The following is a 21,837-nucleotide window of genomic DNA, read 5'->3' on the forward strand; positions in this document are numbered from 1 at the left end:
ATTTATTTATTTATTTATTTATTTTTTCATTCATTGATCTCCTCAGCTGGGGTGATGGCCGCCAGCAATCGGGATGAGAAAGATGGAGATTTTAATGTTTTGGACTATATCTTAGGAGAGGCATACGATCAGGATGACTCTTTGTGTCACCCTGAAATGGAACAAGATGAAAATGAGGAACGGGCCTCCAAAAGAAGATGTGATCGAATGGAAACTACCCAACGCGAGAGTCAAGAATCCCCTGAGTGGTCCCGAGAATTGACTCCAGAGCCACCTGGCTCACCTATGAGCACAGAGCCATGTGGAAGTCCACGTGAACAGACTGCAGTCGGGAAAAGGCGCGTGCAAAGCAGGTCTGAGTCTTCCACAGCGGACGGCTCCCAGAGCCTTGGGCAGGATGTTGATAGGTGGCACAGCAGGTCCCAGCTGCCTTCCAAAGAAGAATCAGGCTGTGTGGAATATGACCGTGAGATCGGCAGCAGGAACTGTTCCGAAGAAGAGAGTGGAAAGGGCAGAAGGAACGAGGCGGAAGGAGTGGGAGAAGAGGAAGAGAGGGATGCTGCGAGAAAAGATGAAGAAGATGGAGGGGAGCAGGAAGAGCCCGAAGAGAGAAGCGCCCGGGATCTTCGAAGCGAAGCCGGTGGCTCTTTTTCTGAGACTCTATCTTTCCCAGAAGGGTCAGCCACCGCTGGTTCTAGCACTGATGGATCAGAGGAGAAAAAGCAAGGAAGGAAGAGAGCCCGAGGCATAGCTTCAATTGTTTTTCGCAGAAGTCCAAGTTGTGCATCGGAATCATCTGCAGGTCCGCGAGGCAAGCACAAGAGATCATCATCTTCCATTGCTGCTGTTCCGGAAGACCCCACGAGGAGGCTTCGATATATTCTGCGGGATGCGAGATTCTTCCTCATAAAGAGCAGCAACCGTGAAAACATCTCCCTTGCCAAAGCCAGGGGTATATGGTCGACCCTGCCAGCAAATGAAAAGAAACTGAATGCTGCATTCCGATCTGCAAGAAATGTCATTTTGATATTTTCCGTGACAGAGAGTGGAGCTTTTCAAGGCTTTGCGAGACTCTGTTCAGAATCCCACCACGGAGGACCTCCTATACATTGGGTTTTGCCTGAAGGCATGAATCTTAAGACCCTTGGAGGGGTCTTCAGAATTGCCTGGATTTGCAGGCACGAATTGCCCTTCACCAAATGTGTTCACCTTACCAACGCTTTGAATGGACATAAGCCAGTTAAAATTGGACGTGACGGTCAGGAAGTTGACCTCGAATGTGCAACGGAGCTATGTCTCCTCTTTCCCCCCGATGAAGGCGTTGACCTGTATCAGGTCATGGGTGACAGGCACCACCAGGTAAGAGTGCTTTCACCCTTGCGTTCCAGAGGACTTCCACCCCGCCGAGAAGCGGACCGGGATGCGAGAAGGCGTCGTCGGTCAGAAGATGACGAGGTTCATAACAGCAGGAAGAGACCGAGGATGGACTACGCCCCTGGGTTTCGTGAGAGACCAGCGCGTAGGGAGGACGCACGCCATCCAGCAGCGGACAGAAGATTTTCAGGAGTTGCCAGAGGTGTTTTCATGAAGGGCTCCTACGAGGATGACCTGAGAGCATTTCACAACAGCAGGCCACCAAGGCCAATGCGGGACATGTCCCCTGGTCGAGGAAGGGGACAGCCTTCCTACCGCGCTGGCCACCAGCAGCGTGCTCTCCCTTTCCAGGACTCTCGGTCAGGACGTCGACCTGTGCCACAGGAAGCAAGACACAGAGGTCAACCAGCATGTGATTCTGATAGGCGCGTAGAGGACTTCCTGCGTGAAACACGAGCTATCTTTGGCTCTCAGAGACGGAGACCCCGTGAATGGGATCGACCCGGAGAATGTGATAGTTCCCCATATGGCCGGAGAGACAGGGAGGCGCGTGAATGGCGAGAGAGGAGGAGAGACGAGGAGAGAAGAGAGAGGAGAAGACGGGAGAGGAGACTGACGCGATGCAGCTGCCCCGAACATCTTCCATTCATCTCCTGACCACCTGGCCCACGGAGGATGTCCCGGAGTTCGCAGCTCCACGCCTGTGCTCTTGTTTCTCATACTTCTAATTTCTCCACTTGCTTTCCCTTTCTAGAGAGGTAAATAAATACGGAGCTTGCCACACCGCAGGTGTTTTAAGTTGTGGTCTCTGAGTCTTGATTCCTGCCTCTCTTCCTCTGACCGCCTCATCTGTCTCACATCCAGATTCCTCTAGCCTCCATTCTCCTTCTCAGCTCACCACCCACAGATGAATTATGTAGGAACGGCTGGCGGATCCTACTGTACCCCTATTCTCTCCAAGGGATTCTTCCAACTGATCCTGAGCTGGCTCCTCCCCAAGGTCCTTCGACAACGGACATCAATCTACTAGGAAGCCCCCGTATCCTCTGATTTTCTCCCGATACAAGCCCTGGACACGCCCTCGGACCCAGTAAACAACCGACCAGGATGTGTGTAAGAGGCAGTTATGAGCTCAGGGCGACGGAAACAAAAGCAACCCTAGGAAGGAACAATCCCGTCCATCATGCTCGGCGTGTCCATCCATGGGGCCTATTAACCAAAGGTGTGACAAGGAAATCTCTTTAAGAGACTGATACATATTAATTTAAGGTCGCCAAGGAATTCAGCTATGTAATTCCTAAATGAAAACTCAAGTCAGCAGTCAACCTTTTATGGAGTTTAATTACAGACAGGAGGAAGAAAGGTATTAGAGAGAGAGAGAGAGGGAGAGAGAAAGGGGAGAGAAAGGAATAGGGCTTAAATACCCCCTCTGTTTTGGCTGGGCCAAAAGGCCCAAGCCCTTAGATAGCTGAGGCAAAGAAAAGAGATCAGTCCCTATCACTCACGTGACCAAAATGGAGACACAGTCTCAGGGGCCTCCACCTCCAGCTTCCTTCAGAGCAAGCTTCTCAGAGCACAACCTCTCAGAGCAAAACCTCTCCAACCACCCCTCAGTCCTCAGACCCCCCTATCTTTAAGGAAACCATCCAAGTTCCCTCCCCTCAGTTCTCACATCTACCAATCACTGTCCATGTCTTCCCTGTGCCAATGGTGGCTCTAGCTTAACCCAGGACCGCCCAGAGGTCTGTGGCTTTGCACATGTCTGTTGAAGGTCATATTCTCAAATAATTAAATCTTGATCCTTTGCTACAGCCCTTCCTAAATCCTGTTACCCTGAGTAGGGTGGAGATTGGAATAATTAAATTTTTATCTCTGCTGCAGCCCTTTCCATTGTTCAGCAAAAGGTTTCTGTCCTAAAGTAATCTTAAGAAGGGAGGAGGGGGAACCTCCCTTGCCAATGGGATTCACATTCCAGTAGAGTTCCCACTATCAGTAGGAAATTCCTTACAAGCATGAAACCTTCCAATGGTGAAATTTCCAACATTCACAAGTCTAAGAAATTTTAAGGTTTACAAAGGGAACCTGGATGTGTATAATTGAGAGAGAGAACAGGGGGCTGAGAGAGGGATGTGGATTTTCTGCCTCTGATACAGTCAAGCTCATGAGTTCACACCTTCTCCTCTTGCCCCCAAATGGAGAAAAAAGTTCACACATATTCCCAAGGTGTGAACTCCGGACACAAGGGTGAGAACTCCTGGCCTCCCTGCCAGCTCCTCTATATAGTCGGCTGTCAGGCATCTCCCTCATTTGGGATCACTGGAGTCCTCATCTGCGGATCCAGGGAGGTGACCTCTCCTCTACCCAGAACAAACCGGGCATTACCTTTGGAAGCTCAACCAAGAGGCAAAACAAGAAAGAAAGAAATAATTGAAAAAAAAAAGGAGGAAACAAAAAAACCACAGGGTTTTTTTCTTTTTCTTTTTTTTTGATCCAATCATTCTTTTATTTATTTTTATATCTATTCATTCATTTATTCATTCATTTATTTATTAATTAATTAATTAATTAATTAATTCATTTATTTATTTATTTATTTATTTTTTCATTCATTGATCTCCTCAGCTGGGGTGATGGCCGCCAGCAATCGGGATGAGAAAGATGGAGATTTTAATGTTTTGGACTATATCTTAGGAGAGGCATACGATCAGGATGACTCTTTGTGTCACCCTGAAATGGAACAAGATGAAAATGAGGAACGGGCCTCCAAAAGAAGATGTGATCGAATGGAAACTACCCAACGCGAGAGTCAAGAATCCCCTGAGTGGTCCCGAGAATTGACTCCAGAGCCACCTGGCTCACCTATGAGCACAGAGCCATGTGGAAGTCCACGTGAACAGACTGCAGTCGGGAAAAGGCGCGTGCAAAGCAGGTCTGAGTCTTCCACAGCGGACGGCTCCCAGAGCCTTGGGCAGGATGTTGATAGGTGGCACAGCAGGTCCCAGCTGCCTTCCAAAGAAGAATCAGGCTGTGTGGAATATGACCGTGAGATCGGCAGCAGGAACTGTTCCGAAGAAGAGAGTGGAAAGGGCAGAAGGAACGAGGCGGAAGGAGTGGGAGAAGAGGAAGAGAGGGATGCTGCGAGAAAAGATGAAGAAGATGGAGGGGAGCAGGAAGAGCCCGAAGAGAGAAGCGCCCGGGATCTTCGAAGCGAAGCCGGTGGCTCTTTTTCTGAGACTCTATCTTTCCCAGAAGGGTCAGCCGCCGCTGGTTCTAGCACTGATGGATCAGAGGAGAAAAAGCAAGGAAGGAAGAGAGCCCGAGGCATAGCTTCAATTGTTTTTCGCAGAAGTCCAAGTTGTGCATCGGAATCATCTGCAGGTCTGCGAGGCAAGCACAAGAGATCATCATCTTCCGTTGCTGCTGTTCCGGAAGACCCCACGAGGAGGCTTCGATATATTCTGCGGGATGCGAGATTCTTCCTCATAAAGAGCAGCAACCGTGAAAACATCTCCCTTGCCAAAGCCAGGGGTATATGGTCGACCCTGCCAGCAAATGAAAAGAAACTGAATGCTGCATTCCGATCTGCAAGAAATGTCATTTTGATATTTTCCGTGACAGAGAGTGGAGCTTTTCAAGGCTTTGCGAGACTCTGTTCAGAATCCCACCACGGAGGACCTCCTATACATTGGGTTTTGCCTGAAGGCATGAATCTTAAGACCCTTGGAGGGGTCTTCAGAATTGCCTGGATTTGCAGGCACGAATTGCCCTTCACCAAATGTGTTCACCTTACCAACGCTTTGAATGGACATAAGCCAGTTAAAATTGGACGTGACGGTCAGGAAGTTGACCTCGAATGTGCAACGGAGCTATGTCTCCTCTTTCCCCACGATGAAGGCGTTGACCTGTATCAGGTCATGGGTGACAGGCACCACCAGGTAAGAGTGCTTTCACCCTTGCGTTCCAGAGGACTTCCACCCCGCCGAGAAGCGGACCGGGATGCGAGAAGGCGTCGTCGGTCAGAAGATGACGAGGTTCATAACAGCAGGAAGAGACCGAGGATGGACTACGCCCCTGGGTTTCGTGAGAGACCAGCGCGTAGGGAGGACGCACGCCATCCAGCAGCGGACAGAAGATTTTCAGGAGTTGCCAGAGGTGTTTTCATGAAGGGCTCCTACGAGGATGACCTGAGAGCATTTCACAACAGCAGGCCACCAAGGCCAATGCGGGACATGTCCCCTGGTCGAGGAAGGGGACAGCCTTCCTACCGCGCTGGCCACCAGCAGCGTGCTCTCCCTTTCCAGGACTCTCGGTCAGGACGTCGACCTGTGCCACAGGAAGCAAGACACAGAGGTCAACCAGCATGTGATTCTGATAGGCGCGTAGAGGACTTCCTGCGTGAAACACGAGCTATCTTTGGCTCTCAGAGACGGAGACCCCGTGAATGGGATCGACCCGGAGAATGTGATAGTTCCCCATATGGCCGGAGAGACAGGGAGGCGCGTGAATGGCGAGAGAGGAGGAGAGACGAGGAGAGAAGAGAGAGGAGAAGACGGGAGAGGAGACTGACGCGATGCAGCTGCCCCGAACATCTTCCATTCATCTCCTGACCACCTGGCCCACGGAGGATGTCCCGGAGTTCGCAGCTCCACGCCTGTGCTCTTGTTTCTCATACTTCTAATTTCTCCACTTGCTTTCCCTTTCTAGAGAGGTAAATAAATACGGAGCTTGCCACACCGCAGGTGTTTTAAGTTGTGGTCTCTGAGTCTTGATTCCTGCCTCTCTTCCTCTGACCGCCTCATCTGTCTCACATCCAGATTCCTCTAGCCTCCATTCTCCTTCTCAGCTCACCACCCACAGATGAATTATGTAGGAACGGCTGGCGGATCCTACTGTACCCCTATTCTCTCCAAGGGATTCTTCCAACTGATCCTGAGCTGGCTCCTCCCCAAGGTCCTTCGACAACGGACATCAATCTACTAGGAAGCCCCCGTATCCTCTGATTTTCTCCCGATACAAGCCCTGGACACGCCCTCGGACCCAGTAAACAACCGACCAGGATGTGTGTAAGAGGCAGTTATGAGCTCAGGGCGACGGAAACAAAAGCAACCCTAGGAAGGAACAATCCCGTCCATCATGCTCGGCGTGTCCATCCATGGGGCCTATTAACCAAAGGTGTGACAAGGAAATCTCTTTAAGAGACTGATACATATTAATTTAAGGTCGCCAAGGAATTCAGCTATGTAATTCCTAAATGAAAACTCAAGTCAGCAGTCAACCTTTTATGGAGTTTAATTACAGACAGGAGGAAGAAAGGTATTAGAGAGAGAGAGAGAGGGAGAGAGAAAGGGGAGAGAAAGGAATAGGGCTTAAATACCCCCTCTGTTTTGGCTGGGCCAAAAGGCCCAAGCCCTTAGATAGCTGAGGCAAAGAAAAGAGATCAGTCCCTATCACTCACGTGACCAAAATGGAGACACAGTCTCAGGGGCCTCCACCTCCAGCTTCCTTCAGAGCAAGCTTCTCAGAGCACAACCTCTCAGAGCAAAACCTCTCCAACCACCCCTCAGTCCTCAGACCCCCCTATCTTTAAGGAAACCATCCAAGTTCCCTCCCCTCAGTTCTCACATCTACCAATCACTGTCCATGTCTTCCCTGTGCCAATGGTGGCTCTAGCTTAACCCAGGACCGCCCAGAGGTCTGTGGCTTTGCACATGTCTGTTGAAGGTCATATTCTCAAATAATTAAATCTTGATCCTTTGCTACAGCCCTTCCTAAATCCTGTTACCCTGAGTAGGGTGGAGATTGGAATAATTAAGTTTTGATCTCTGCTGCAGCCCTTTCCATTGTTCAGCAAAAGGTTTCTGTCCTAAAGTAATCTTAAGAAGGGAGGAGGGGGAACCTCCCTTGCCAATGGGATTCACATTCCAGTAGAGTTCCCACTATCAGTAGGAAATTCCTTACAAGCATGAAACCTTCCAATGGTGAAATTTCCAACATTCACAAGTCTAAGAAATTTTAAGGTTTACAAAGGGAACCTGGATGTGTATAATTGAGAGAGAGAACAGGGGGCTGAGAGAGGGATGTGGATTTTCTGCCTCTGATACAGTCAAGCTCATGAGTTCACACCTTCTCCTCTTGCCCCCAAATGGAGAAAAAAGTTCACACATATTCCCAAGGTGTGAACTCCGGACACAAGGGTGAGAACTCCTGGCCTCCCTGCCAGCTCCTCTATATAGTCGGCTGTCAGGCATCTCCCTCATTTGGGATCACTGGAGTCCTCATCTGCGGATCCAGGGAGGTGACCTCTCCTCTACCCAGAACAAACCGGGCATTACCTTTGGAAGCTCAACCAAGAGGCAAAACAAGAAAGAAAGAAATAATTGAAAAAAAAAGAAGGAAACAAAAAAACCACAGGGTTTTTTTCTTTTTCTTTTTTTTTGATCCAATCATTCTTTTATTTATTTTTATATCTATTTATTCATTTATTCATTCATTTATTTATTAATTCATTCATTCATTCATTTATATATTTATTTATTTATTTATTTGTTTATTTATTTTTTCATTCATTGATCTCCTCAGCTGGGGTGATGGCCGCCAGCAATCGGGATGAGAAAGATGGAGATTTTAATGTTTTGGACTATATCTTAGGAGAGGCATACGATCAGGATGACTCTTTGTGTCACCCTGAAATGGAACAAGATGAAAATGAGGAACGGGCCTCCAAAAGAAGATGTGATCGAATGGAAACTACCCAACGCGAGAGTCAAGAATCCCCTGAGTGGTCCCGAGAATTGACTCCAGAGCCACCTGGCTCACCTATGAGCACAGAGCCATGTGGAAGTCCACGTGAACAGACTGCAGTCGGGAAAAGGCGCGTGCAAAGCAGGTCTGAGTCTTCCACAGCGGACGGCTCCCAGAGCCTTGGGCAGGATGTTGATAGGTGGCACAGCAGGTCCCAGCTGCCTTCCAAAGAAGAATCAGGCTGTGTGGAATATGACCGTGAGATCGGCAGCAGGAACTGTTCCGAAGAAGAGAGTGGAAAGGGCAGAAGGAACGAGGCGGAAGGAGTGGGAGAAGAGGAAGAGAGGGATGCTGCGAGAAAAGATGAAGAAGATGGAGGGGAGCAGGAAGAGCCCGAAGAGAGAAGCGCCCGGGATCTTCGAAGCGAAGCCGGTGGCTCTTTTTCTGAGACTCTATCTTTCCCAGAAGGGTCAGCCGCCGCTGGTTCTAGCACTGATGGATCAGAGGAGAAAAAGCAAGGAAGGAAGAGAGCCCGAGGCATAGCTTCAATTGTTTTTCGCAGAAGTCCAAGTTGTGCATCGGAATCATCTGCAGGTCCGCGAAGCAAGCACAAGAGATCATCATCTTCCGTTGCTGCTGTTCCGGAAGACCCCACGAGGAGGCTTCGATATATTCTGCGGGATGCGAGATTCTTCCTCATAAAGAGCAGCAACCGTGAAAACATCTCCCTTGCCAAAGCCAGGGGTATATGGTCGACCCTGCCAGCAAATGAAAAGAAACTGAATGCTGCATTCCGATCTGCAAGAAATGTCATTTTGATATTTTCCGTGACAGAGAGTGGAGCTTTTCAAGGCTTTGCGAGACTCTGTTCAGAATCCCACCACGGAGGACCTCCTATACATTGGGTTTTGCCTGAAGGCATGAATCTTAAGACCCTTGGAGGGGTCTTCAGAATTGCCTGGATTTGCAGGCACGAATTGCCCTTCACCAAATGTGTTCACCTTACCAACGCTTTGAATGGACATAAGCCAGTTAAAATTGGACGTGACGGTCAGGAAGTTGACCTCGAATGTGCAACGGAGCTATGTCTCCTCTTTCCCCCCGATGAAGGCGTTGACCTGTATCAGGTCATGGGTGACAGGCACCACCAGGTAAGAGTGCTTTCACCCTTGCGTTCCAGAGGACTTCCACCCCGCCGAGAAGCGGACCGGGATGCGAGAAGGCGTCGTCGGTCAGAAGATGACGAGGTTCATAACAGCAGGAAGAGACCGAGGATGGACTACGCCCCTGGGTTTCGTGAGAGACCAGCGCGTAGGGAGGACGCACGCCATCCAGCAGCGGACAGAAGATTTTCAGGAGTTGCCAGAGGTGTTTTCATGAAGGGCTCCTACGAGGATGACCTGAGAGCATTTCACAACAGCAGGCCACCAAGGCCAATGCGGGACATGTCCCCTGGTCGAGGAAGGGGACAGCCTTCCTACCGCGCTGGCCACCAGCAGCGTGCTCTCCCTTTCCAGGACTCTCGGTCAGGACGTCGACCTGTGCCACAGGAAGCAAGACACAGAGGTCAACCAGCATGTGATTCTGATAGGCGCGTAGAGGACTTCCTGCGTGAAACACGAGCTATCTTTGGCTCTCAGAGACGGAGACCCCGTGAATGGGATCGACCCGGAGAATGTGATAGTTCCCCATATGGCCGGAGAGACAGGGAGGCGCGTGAATGGCGAGAGAGGAGGAGAGACGAGGAGAGAAGAGAGAGGAGAAGACGGGAGAGGAGACTGACGCGATGCAGCTGCCCCGAACATCTTCCATTCATCTCCTGACCACCTGGCCCACGGAGGATGTCCCGGAGTTCGCAGCTCCACGCCTGTGCTCTTGTTTCTCATACTTCTAATTTCTCCACTTGCTTTCCCTTTCTAGAGAGGTAAATAAATACGGAGCTTGCCACACCGCAGGTGTTTTAAGTTGTGGTCTCTGAGTCTTGATTCCTGCCTCTCTTCCTCTGACCGCCTCATCTGTCTCACATCCAGATTCCTCTAGCCTCCATTCTCCTTCTCAGCTCACCACCCACAGATGAATTATGTAGGAACGGCTGGCGGATCCTACTGTACCCCTATTCTCTCCAAGGGATTCTTCCAACTGATCCTGAGCTGGCTCCTCCCCAAGGTCCTTCGACAACGGACATCAATCTACTAGGAAGCCCCCGTATCCTCTGATTTTCTCCCGATACAAGCCCTGGACACGCCCTCGGACCCAGTAAACAACCGACCAGGATGTGTGTAAGAGGCAGTTATGAGCTCAGGGCGACGGAAACAAAAGCAACCCTAGGAAGGAACAATCCCGTCCATCATGCTCGGCGTGTCCATCCATGGGGCCTATTAACCAAAGGTGTGACAAGGAAATCTCTTTAAGAGACTGATACATATTAATTTAAGGTCGCCAAGGAATTCAGCTATGTAATTCCTAAATGAAAACTCAAGTCAGCAGTCAACCTTTTATGGAGTTTAATTACAGACAGGAGGAAGAAAGGTATTAGAGAGAGAGAGAGGGAGAGAGAAAGGGGAGAGAAAGGAATAGGGCTTAAATACCCCCTCTGTTTTGGCTGGGCCAAAAGGCCCAAGCCCTTAGATAGCTGAGGCAAAGAAAAGAGATCAGTCCCTATCACTCACGTGACCAAAATGGAGACACAGTCTCAGGGGCCTCCACCTCCAGCTTCCTTCAGAGCAAGCTTCTCAGAGCACAACCTCTCAGAGCAAAACCTCTCCAACCACCCCTCAGTCCTCAGACCCCCCTATCTTTAAGGAAACCATCCAAGTTCCCTCCCCTCAGTTCTCACATCTACCAATCACTGTCCATGTCTTCCCTGTGCCAATGGTGGCTCTAGCTTAACCCAGGACCGCCCAGAGGTCTGTGGCTTTGCACATGTCTGTTGAAGGTCATATTCTCAAATAATTAAATCTTGATCCTTTGCTACAGCCCTTCCTAAATCCTGTTACCCTGAGTAGGGTGGAGATTGGAATAATTAAATTTTTATCTCTGCTGCAGCCCTTTCCATTGTTCAGCAAAAGGTTTCTGTCCTAAAGTAATCTTAAGAAGGGAGGAGGGGGAACCTCCCTTGCCAATGGGATTCACATTCCAGTAGAGTTCCCACTATCAGTAGGAAATTCCTTACAAGCATGAAACCTTCCAATGGTGAAATTTCCAACATTCACAAGTCTAAGAAATTTTAAGGTTTACAAAGGGAACCTGGATGTGTATAATTGAGAGAGAGAACAGGGGGCTGAGAGAGGGATGTGGATTTTCTGCCTCTGATACAGTCAAGCTCATGAGTTCACACCTTCTCCTCTTGCCCCCAAATGGAGAAAAAAGTTCACACATATTCCCAAGGTGTGAACTCCGGACACAAGGGTGAGAACTCCTGGCCTCCCTGCCAGCTCCTCTATATAGTCGGCTGTCAGGCATCTCCCTCATTTGGGATCACTGGAGTCCTCATCTGCGGATCCAGGGAGGTGACCTCTCCTCTACCCAGAACAAACCGGGCATTACCTTTGGAAGCTCAACCAAGAGGCAAAACAAGAAAGAAAGAAATAATTGAAAAAAAAAAGGAGGAAACAAAAAAACCACAGGGTTTTTTTCTTTTTCTTTTTTTTTGATCCAATCATTCTTTTATTTATTTTTATATCTATTCATTCATTTATTCATTCATTTATTTATTAATTAATTAATTAATTAATTAATTCATTTATTTATTTATTTATTTATTTTTTCATTCATTGATCTCCTCAGCTGGGGTGATGGCCGCCAGCAATCGGGATGAGAAAGATGGAGATTTTAATGTTTTGGACTATATCTTAGGAGAGGCATACGATCAGGATGACTCTTTGTGTCACCCTGAAATGGAACAAGATGAAAATGAGGAACGGGCCTCCAAAAGAAGATGTGATCGAATGGAAACTACCCAACGCGAGAGTCAAGAATCCCCTGAGTGGTCCCGAGAATTGACTCCAGAGCCACCTGGCTCACCTATGAGCACAGAGCCATGTGGAAGTCCACGTGAACAGACTGCAGTCGGGAAAAGGCGCGTGCAAAGCAGGTCTGAGTCTTCCACAGCGGACGGCTCCCAGAGCCTTGGGCAGGATGTTGATAGGTGGCACAGCAGGTCCCAGCTGCCTTCCAAAGAAGAATCAGGCTGTGTGGAATATGACCGTGAGATCGGCAGCAGGAACTGTTCCGAAGAAGAGAGTGGAAAGGGCAGAAGGAACGAGGCGGAAGGAGTGGGAGAAGAGGAAGAGAGGGATGCTGCGAGAAAAGATGAAGAAGATGGAGGGGAGCAGGAAGAGCCCGAAGAGAGAAGCGCCCGGGATCTTCGAAGCGAAGCCGGTGGCTCTTTTTCTGAGACTCTATCTTTCCCAGAAGGGTCAGCCGCCGCTGGTTCTAGCACTGATGGATCAGAGGAGAAAAAGCAAGGAAGGAAGAGAGCCCGAGGCATAGCTTCAATTGTTTTTCGCAGAAGTCCAAGTTGTGCATCGGAATCATCTGCAGGTCCGCGAGGCAAGCACAAGAGATCATCATCTTCCGTTGCTGCTGTTCCGGAAGACCCCACGAGGAGGCTTCGATATATTCTGCGGGATGCGAGATTCTTCCTCATAAAGAGCAGCAACCGTGAAAACATCTCCCTTGCCAAAGCCAGGGGTATATGGTCGACCCTGCCAGCAAATGAAAAGAAACTGAATGCTGCATTCCGATCTGCAAGAAATGTCATTTTGATATTTTCCGTGACAGAGAGTGGAGCTTTTCAAGGCTTTGCGAGACTCTGTTCAGAATCCCACCACGGAGGACCTCCTATACATTGGGTTTTGCCTGAAGGCATGAATCTTAAGACCCTTGGAGGGGTCTTCAGAATTGCCTGGATTTGCAGGCACGAATTGCCCTTCACCAAATGTGTTCACCTTACCAACGCTTTGAATGGACATAAGCCAGTTAAAATTGGACGTGACGGTCAGGAAGTTGACCTCGAATGTGCAACGGAGCTATGTCTCCTCTTTCCCCCCGATGAAGGCGTTGACCTGTATCAGGTCATGGGTGACAGGCACCACCAGGTAAGAGTGCTTTCACCCTTGCGTTCCAGAGGACTTCCACCCCGCCGAGAAGCGGACCGGGATGCGAGAAGGCGTCGTCGGTCAGAAGATGACGAGGTTCATAACAGCAGGAAGAGACCGAGGATGGACTACGCCCCTGGGTTTCGTGAGAGACCAGCGCGTAGGGAGGACGCACGCCATCCAGCAGCGGACAGAAGATTTTCAGGAGTTGCCAGAGGTGTTTTCATGAAGGGCTCCTACGAGGATGACCTGAGAGCATTTCACAACAGCAGGCCACCAAGGCCAATGCGGGACATGTCCCCTGGTCGAGGAAGGGGACAGCCTTCCTACCGCGCTGGCCACCAGCAGCGTGCTCTCCCTTTCCAGGACTCTCGGTCAGGACGTCGACCTGTGCCACAGGAAGCAAGACACAGAGGTCAACCAGCATGTGATTCTGATAGGCGCGTAGAGGACTTCCTGCGTGAAACACGAGCTATCTTTGGCTCTCAGAGACGGAGACCCCGTGAATGGGATCGACCCGGAGAATGTGATAGTTCCCCATATGGCCGGAGAGACAGGGAGGCGCGTGAATGGCGAGAGAGGAGGAGAGACGAGGAGAGAAGAGAGAGGAGAAGACGGGAGAGGAGACTGATGCGATGCAGCTGCCCCGAACATCTTCCATTCATCTCCTGACCACCTGGCCCACGGAGGATGTCCCGGAGTTCGCAGCTCCACGCCTGTGCTCTTGTTTCTCATACTTCTAATTTCTCCACTTGCTTTCCCTTTCTAGAGAGGTAAATAAATACGGAGCTTGCCACACCGCAGGTGTTTTAAGTTGTGGTCTCTGAGTCTTGATTCCTGCCTCTCTTCCTCTGACCGCCTCATCTGTCTCACATCCAGATTCCTCTAGCCTCCATTCTCCTTCTCAGCTCACCACCCACAGATGAATTATGTAGGAACGGCTGGCGGATCCTACTGTACCCCTATTCTCTCCAAGGGATTCTTCCAACTGATCCTGAGCTGGCTCCTCCCCAAGGTCCTTCGACAACGGACATCAATCTACTAGGAAGCCCCCGTATCCTCTGATTTTCTCCCGATACAAGCCCTGGACACGCCCTCGGACCCAGTAAACAACCGACCAGGATGTGTGTAAGAGGCAGTTATGAGCTCAGGGCGACGGAAACAAAAGCAACCCTAGGAAGGAACAATCCCGTCCATCATGCTCGGCGTGTCCATCCATGGGGCCTATTAACCAAAGGTGTGACAAGGAAATCTCTTTAAGAGACTGATACATATTAATTTAAGGTCGCCAAGGAATTCAGCTATGTAATTCCTAAATGAAAACTCAAGTCAGCAGTCAACCTTTTATGGAGTTTAATTACAGACAGGAGGAAGAAAGGTATTAGAGAGAGAGAGAGAGGGAGAGAGAAAGGGGAGAGAAAGGAATAGGGCTTAAATACCCCCTCTGTTTTGGCTGGGCCAAAAGGCCCAAGCCCTTAGATAGCTGAGGCAAAGAAAAGAGATCAGTCCCTATCACTCACGTGACCAAAATGGAGACACAGTCTCAGGGGCCTCCACCTCCAGCTTCCTTCAGAGCAAGCTTCTCAGAGCACAACCTCTCAGAGCAAAACCTCTCCAACCACCCCTCAGTCCTCAGACCCCCCTATCTTTAAGGAAACCATCCAAGTTCCCTCCCCTCAGTTCTCACATCTACCAATCACTGTCCATGTCTTCCCTGTGCCAATGGTGGCTCTAGCTTAACCCAGGACCGCCCAGAGGTCTGTGGCTTTGCACATGTCTGTTGAAGGTCATATTCTCAAATAATTAAATCTTGATCCTTTGCTACAGCCCTTCCTAAATCCTGTTACCCTGAGTAGGGTGGAGATTGGAATAATTAAGTTTTGATCTCTGCTGCAGCCCTTTCCATTGTTCAGCAAAAGGTTTCTGTCCTAAAGTAATCTTAAGAAGGGAGGAGGGGGAACCTCCCTTGCCAATGGGATTCACATTCCAGTAGAGTTCCCACTATCAGTAGGAAATTCCTTACAAGCATGAAACCTTCCAATGGTGAAATTTCCAACATTCACAAGTCTAAGAAATTTTAAGGTTTACAAAGGGAACCTGGATGTGTATAATTGAGAGAGAGAACAGGGGGCTGAGAGAGGGATGTGGATTTTCTGCCTCTGATACAGTCAAGCTCATGAGTTCACACCTTCTCCTCTTGCCCCCAAATGGAGAAAAAAGTTCACACATATTCCCAAGGTGTGAACTCCGGACACAAGGGTGAGAACTCCTGGCCTCCCTGCCAGCTCCTCTATATAGTCGGCTGTCAGGCATCTCCCTCATTTGGGATCACTGGAGTCCTCATCTGCGGATCCAGGGAGGTGACCTCTCCTCTACCCAGAACAAACCGGGCATTACCTTTGGAAGCTCAACCAAGAGGCAAAACAAGAAAGAAAGAAATAATTGAAAAAAAAAGAAGGAAACAAAAAAACCACAGGGTTTTTTTCTTTTTCTTTTTTTTTGATCCAATCATTCTTTTATTTATTTTTATATCTATTTATTCATTTATTCATTCATTTATTTATTAATTCATTCATTCATTCATTTATATATTTATTTATTTATTTATTTGTTTATTTATTTTTTCATTCATTGATCTCCTCAGCTGGGGTGATGGCCGCCAGCAATCGGGATGAGAAAGATGGAGATTTTAATGTTTTGGACTATATCTTAGGAGAGGCATACGATCAGGATGACTCTTTGTGTCACCCTGAAATGGAACAAGATGAAAATGAGGAACGGGCCTCCAAAAGAAGATGTGATCGAATGGAAACTACCCAACGCGAGAGTCAAGAATCCCCTGAGTGGTCCCGAGAATTGACTCCAGAGCCACCTGGCTCACCTATGAGCACAGAGCCATGTGGAAGTCCACGTGAACAGACTGCAGTCGGGAAAAGGCGCGTGCAAAGCAGGTCTGAGTCTTCCACAGCGGACGGCTCCCAGAGCCTTGGGCAGGATGTTGATAGGTGGCACAGCAGGTCCCAGCTGCCTTCCAAAGAAGAATCAGGCTGTGTGGAATATGACCGTGAGATCGGCAGCAGGAACTGTTCCGAAGAAGAGAGTGGAAAGGGCAGAAGGAACGAGGCGGAAGGAGTGGGAGAAGAGGAAGAGAGGGATGCTGCGAGAAAAGATGAAGAAGATGGAGGGGAGCAGGAAGAGCCCGAAGAGAGAAGCGCCCGGGATCTTCGAAGCGAAGCCGGTGGCTCTTTTTCTGAGACTCTATCTTTCCCAGAAGGGTCAGCCGCCGCTGGTTCTAGCACTGATGGATCAGAGGAGAAAAAGCAAGGAAGGAAGAGAGCCCGAGGCATAGCTTCAATTGTTTTTCGCAGAAGTCCAAGTTGTGCATCGGAATCATCTGCAGGTCCGCGAAGCAAGCACAAGAGATCATCATCTTCCGTTGCTGCTGTTCCGGAAGACCCCACGAGGAGGCTTCGATATATTCTGCGGGATGCGAGATTCTTCCTCATAAAGAGCAGCAACCGTGAAAACATCTCCCTTGCCAAAGCCAGGGGTATATGGTCGACCCTGCCAGCAAATGAAAAGAAACTGAATGCTGCATTCCGATCTGCAAGAAATGTCATTTTGATATTTTCCGTGACAGAGAGTGGAGCTTTTCAAGGCTTTGCGAGACTCTGTTCAGAATCCCACCACGGAGGACCTCCTATACATTGGGTTTTGCCTGAAGGCATGAATCTTAAGACCCTTGGAGGGGTCTTCAGAATTGCCTGGATTTGCAGGCACGAATTGCCCTTCACCAAATGTGTTCACCTTACCAACGCTTTGAATGGACATAAGCCAGTTAAAATTGGACGTGACGGTCAGGAAGTTGACCTCGAATGTGCAACGGAGCTATGTCTCCTCTTTCCCCACGATGAAGGCGTTGACCTGTATCAGGTCATGGGTGACAGGCACCACCAGGTAAGAGTGCTTTCACCCTTGCGTTCCAGAGGACTTCCACCCCGCCGAGAAGCGGACCGGGATGCGAGAAGGCGTCGTCGGTCAGAAGATGACGAGGTTCATAACAGCAGGAAGAGACCGAGGATGGACTACGCCCCTGGGTTTCGTGAGAGACCAGCGCGTAGGGAGGACGCACGCCATCCAGCAGCGGACAGAAGATTTTCAGGAGTTGCCAGAGGTGTTTTCATGAAGGGCTCCTACGAGGATGACCTGAGAGCATTTCACAACAGCAGGCCACCAAGGCCAATGCGGGACATGTCCCCTGGTCGAGGAAGGGGACAGCCTTCCTACCGCGCTGGCCACCAGCAGCGTGCTCTCCCTTTCCAGGACTCTCGGTCAGGACGTCGACCTGTGCCACAGGAAGCAAGACACAGAGGTCAACCAGCATGTGATTCTGATAGGCGCGTAGAGGACTTCCTGCGTGAAACACGAGCTATCTTTGGCTCTCAGAGACGGAGACCCCGTGAATGGGATCGACCCGGAGAATGTGATAGTTCCCCATATGGCCGGAGAGACAGGGAGGCGCGTGAATGGCGAGAGAGGAGGAGAGACGAGGAGAGAAGAGAGAGGAGAAGACGGGAGAGGAGACTGACGCGATGCAGCTGCCCCGAACATCTTCCATTCATCTCCTGACCACCTGGCCCACGGAGGATGTCCCGGAGTTCGCAGCTCCACGCCTGTGCTCTTGTTTCTCATACTTCTAATTTCTCCACTTGCTTTCCCTTTCTAGAGAGGTAAATAAATACGGAGCTTGCCACACCGCAGGTGTTTTAAGTTGTGGTCTCTGAGTCTTGATTCCTGCCTCTCTTCCTCTGACCGCCTCATCTGTCTCACATCCAGATTCCTCTAGCCTCCATTCTCCTTCTCAGCTCACCACCCACAGATGAATTATGTAGGAACGGCTGGCGGATCCTACTGTACCCCTATTCTCTCCAAGGGATTCTTCCAACTGATCCTGAGCTGGCTCCTCCCCAAGGTCCTTCGACAACGGACATCAATCTACTAGGAAGCCCCCGTATCCTCTGATTTTCTCCCGATACAAGCCCTGGACACGCCCTCGGACCCAGTAAACAACCGACCAGGATGTGTGTAAGAGGCAGTTATGAGCTCAGGGCGACGGAAACAAAAGCAACCCTAGGAAGGAACAATCCCGTCCATCATGCTCGGCGTGTCCATCCATGGGGCCTATTAACCAAAGGTGTGACAAGGAAATCTCTTTAAGAGACTGATACATATTAATTTAAGGTCGCCAAGGAATTCAGCTATGTAATTCCTAAATGAAAACTCAAGTCAGCAGTCAACCTTTTATGGAGTTTAATTACAGACAGGAGGAAGAAAGGTATTAGAGAGAGAGAGAGGGAGAGAGAAAGGGGAGAGAAAGGAATAGGGCTTAAATACCCCCTCTGTTTAGGCTGGGCCAAAAGGCCCAAGCCCTTAGATAGCTGAGGCAAAGAAAAGAGATCAGTCCCTATCACTCACGTGACCAAAATGGAGACACAGTCTCAGGGGCCTCCACCTCCAGCTTCCTTCAGAGCAAGCTTCTCAGAGCACAACCTCTCAGAGCAAAACCTCTCCAACCACCCCTCAGTCCTCAGACCCCCCTATCTTTAAGGAAACCATCCAAGTTCCCTCCCCTCAGTTCTCACATCTACCAATCACTGTCCATGTCTTCCCTGTGCCAATGGTGGCTCTAGCTTAACCCAGGACCGCCCAGAGGTCTGTGGCTTTGCACATGTCTGTTGAAGGTCATATTCTCAAATAATTAAATCTTGATCCTTTGCTACAGCCCTTCCTAAATCCTGTTACCCTGAGTAGGGTGGAGATTGGAATAATTAAATTTTGATCTCTGCTGCAGCCCTTTCCATTGTTCAGCAAAAGGTTTCTGTCCTAAAGTAATCTTAAGAAGGGAGGAGGGGGAACCTCCCTTGCCAATGGGATTCACATTCCAGTAGAGTTCCCACTATCAGTAGGAAATTCCTTACAGGCATGAAACCTTCCAATGGTGAAATTTCCAACATTCACAAGTCTAAGAAATTTTAAGGTTTACAAAGGGAACCTGGATGTGTATAATTGAGAGAGAGAACAGGGGGCTGAGAGAGGGATGTGGATTTTCTGCCTCTGATACAGTCAAGCTCATGAGTTCACACCTTCTCCTCTTGCCCCCAAATGGAGAAAAAAGTTCACACATATTCCCAAGGTGTGAACTCCGGACACAAGGGTGAGAACTCCTGGCCTCCCTGCCAGCTCCTCTATATAGTCGGCTGTCAGGCATCTCCCTCATTTGGGATCACTGGAGTCCTCATCTGCGGATCCAGGGAGGTGACCTCTCCTCTACCCAGAACAAACCGGGCATTACCTTTGGAAGCTCAACCAAGAGGCAAAACAAGAAAGAAAGAAATAATTGAAAAAAAAAAGGAGGAAACAAAAAAACCACAGGGTTTTTTTCTTTTTCTTTTTTTTTTGATCCAATCATTCTTTTATTTATTTTTATATCTATTTATTCATTCATTTATTTATTAATTCATTCATTCATTCATTCATTTATTTATTTATTTGTTTATTTATTTTTTCATTCATTGATCTCCTCAGCTGGGGTGATGGCCGCCAGCAATCGGGATGAGAAAGATGGAGATTTTAATGTTTTGGACTATATCTTAGGAGAGGCATACGATCAGGATGACTCTTTGTGTCACCCTGAAATGGAACAAGATGAAAATGAGGAACGGGCCTCCAAAAGAAGATGTGATCGAATGGAAACTACCCAACGCGAGAGTCAAGAATCCCCTGAGTGGTCCCGAGAATTGACTCCAGAGCCACCTGGCTCACCTATGAGCACAGAGCCATGTGGAAGTCCACGTGAACAGACTGCAGTCGGGAAAAGGCGCGTGCAAAGCAGGTCTGAGTCTTCCACAGCGGACGGCTCCCAGAGCCTTGGGCAGGATGTTGATAGGTGGCACAGCAGGTCCCAGCTGCCTTCCAAAGAAGAATCAGGCTGTGTGGAATATGACCGTGAGATCGGCAGCAGGAACTGTTCCGAAGAAGAGAGTGGAAAGGGCAGAAGGAACGAGGCGGAAGGAGTGGGAGAAGAGGAAGAGAGGGATGCTGCGAGAAAAGATGAAGAAGATGGAGGGGAGCAGGAAGAGCCCGAAGAGAGAAGCGCCCGGGATCTTCGAAGCGAAGCCGGTGGCTCTTTTTCTGAGACTCTATCTTTCCCAGAAGGGTCAGCCGCCGCTGGTTCTAGCACTGATGGATCAGAGGAGAAAAAGCAAGGAAGGAAGAGAGCCCGAGGCATAGCTTCAATTGTTTTTCGCAGAAGTCCAAGTTGTGCATCGGAATCATCTGCAGGTCCGCGAAGCAAGCACAAGAGATCATCATCTTCCGTTGCTGCTGTTCCGGAAGACCCCACGAGGAGGCTTCGATATATTCTGCGGGATGCGAGATTCTTCCTCATAAAGAGCAGCAACCGTGAAAACATCTCCCTTGCCAAAGCCAGGGGTATATGGTCGACCCTGCCAGCAAATGAAAAGAAACTGAATGCTGCATTCCGATCTGCAAGAAATGTCATTTTGATATTTTCCGTGACAGAGAGTGGAGCTTTTCAAGGCTTTGCGAGACTCTGTTCAGAATCCCACCACGGAGGACCTCCTATACATTGGGTTTTGCCTGAAGGCATGAATCTTAAGACCCTTGGAGGGGTCTTCAGAATTGCCTGGATTTGCAGGCACGAATTGCCCTTCACCAAATGTGTTCACCTTACCAACGCTTTGAATGGACATAAGCCAGTTAAAATTGGACGTGACGGTCAGGAAGTTGACCTCGAATGTGCAACGGAGCTATGTCTCCTCTTTCCCCCCGATGAAGGCGTTGACCTGTATCAGGTCATGGGTGACAGGCACCACCAGGTAAGAGTGCTTTCACCCTTGCGTTCCAGAGGACTTCCACCCCGCCGAGAAGCGGACCGGGATGCGAGAAGGCGTCGTCGGTCAGAAGATGACGAGGTTCATAACAGCAGGAAGAGACCGAGGATGGACTACGCCCCTGGGTTTCGTGAGAGACCAGCGCGTAGGGAGGACGCACGCCATCCAGCAGCGGACAGAAGATTTTCAGGAGTTGCCAGAGGTGTTTTCATGAAGGGCTCCTACGAGGATGACCTGAGAGCATTTCACAACAGCAGGCCACCAAGGCCAATGCGGGACATGTCCCCTGGTCGAGGAAGGGGACAGCCTTCCTACCGCGCTGGCCACCAGCAGCGTGCTCTCCCTTTCCAGGACTCTCGGTCAGGACGTCGACCTGTGCCACAGGAAGCAAGACACAGAGGTCAACCAGCATGTGATTCTGATAGGCGCGTAGAGGACTTCCTGCGTGAAACACGAGCTATCTTTGGCTCTCAGAGACGGAGACCCCGTGAATGGGATCGACCCGGAGAATGTGATAGTTCCCCATATGGCCGGAGAGACAGGGAGGCGCGTGAATGGCGAGAGAGGAGGAGAGACGAGGAGAGAAGAGAGAGGAGAAGACGGGAGAGGAGACTGACGCGATGCAGCTGCCCCGAACATCTTCCATTCATCTCCTGACCACCTGGCCCACGGAGGATGTCCCGGAGTTCGCAGCTCCACGCCTGTGCTCT

The 21,837-nt window shown here is 49.6% G+C and overlaps 4 protein-coding genes across 4 annotated transcripts; all 4 read left to right on the forward strand.

The window, feature by feature from the left end:
- Positions 1–543: 543 nt before the first annotated feature.
- On the forward strand, positions 544–4,860 carry LOC130457357 (YTH domain-containing protein 1-like; the record flags this gene model as incomplete). The annotated part of the gene is made up of 3 exons (XM_056818140.1): positions 544–802; positions 857–1,920; positions 4,753–4,860. Coding segments are annotated over 3 exons (1,431 nt in total), but the record flags the coding sequence as incomplete, so codon positions are not given.
- Positions 4,861–8,450: 3,590 nt separating this feature from the next.
- Positions 8,451–9,938, forward strand: LOC130457359 (YTH domain-containing protein 1-like; the record flags this gene model as incomplete). Its single annotated transcript, XM_056818149.1, has 1 exon — positions 8,451–9,938. A coding segment is annotated over one exon (1,488 nt), but the record flags the coding sequence as incomplete, so codon positions are not given.
- Positions 9,939–15,866: 5,928 nt separating this feature from the next.
- LOC130457360 (YTH domain-containing protein 1-like) lies at positions 15,867–17,843 on the forward strand. The gene is made up of 2 exons (XM_056818153.1): positions 15,867–16,150; positions 16,445–17,843. Exons 1-2 carry the CDS (start codon positions 15,867–15,869, stop codon positions 17,841–17,843), a joined length of 1,683 nt encoding a protein of 560 aa, XP_056674131.1.
- A 2,453-nt stretch (positions 17,844–20,296) lies between these two features.
- LOC130457362 (YTH domain-containing protein 1-like) lies at positions 20,297–21,784 on the forward strand (the record flags this gene model as incomplete). Its single annotated transcript, XM_056818156.1, has 1 exon — positions 20,297–21,784. A coding segment is annotated over one exon (1,488 nt), but the record flags the coding sequence as incomplete, so codon positions are not given.
- Between the last annotated feature and the right edge of the window lie 53 nt (positions 21,785–21,837).

This window comes from Monodelphis domestica, chromosome 1 (genome assembly GCF_027887165.1).
Source record: "Monodelphis domestica isolate mMonDom1 chromosome 1, mMonDom1.pri, whole genome shotgun sequence".
Lineage (NCBI taxonomy): Eukaryota > Metazoa > Chordata > Mammalia > Didelphimorphia > Didelphidae > Monodelphis > Monodelphis domestica.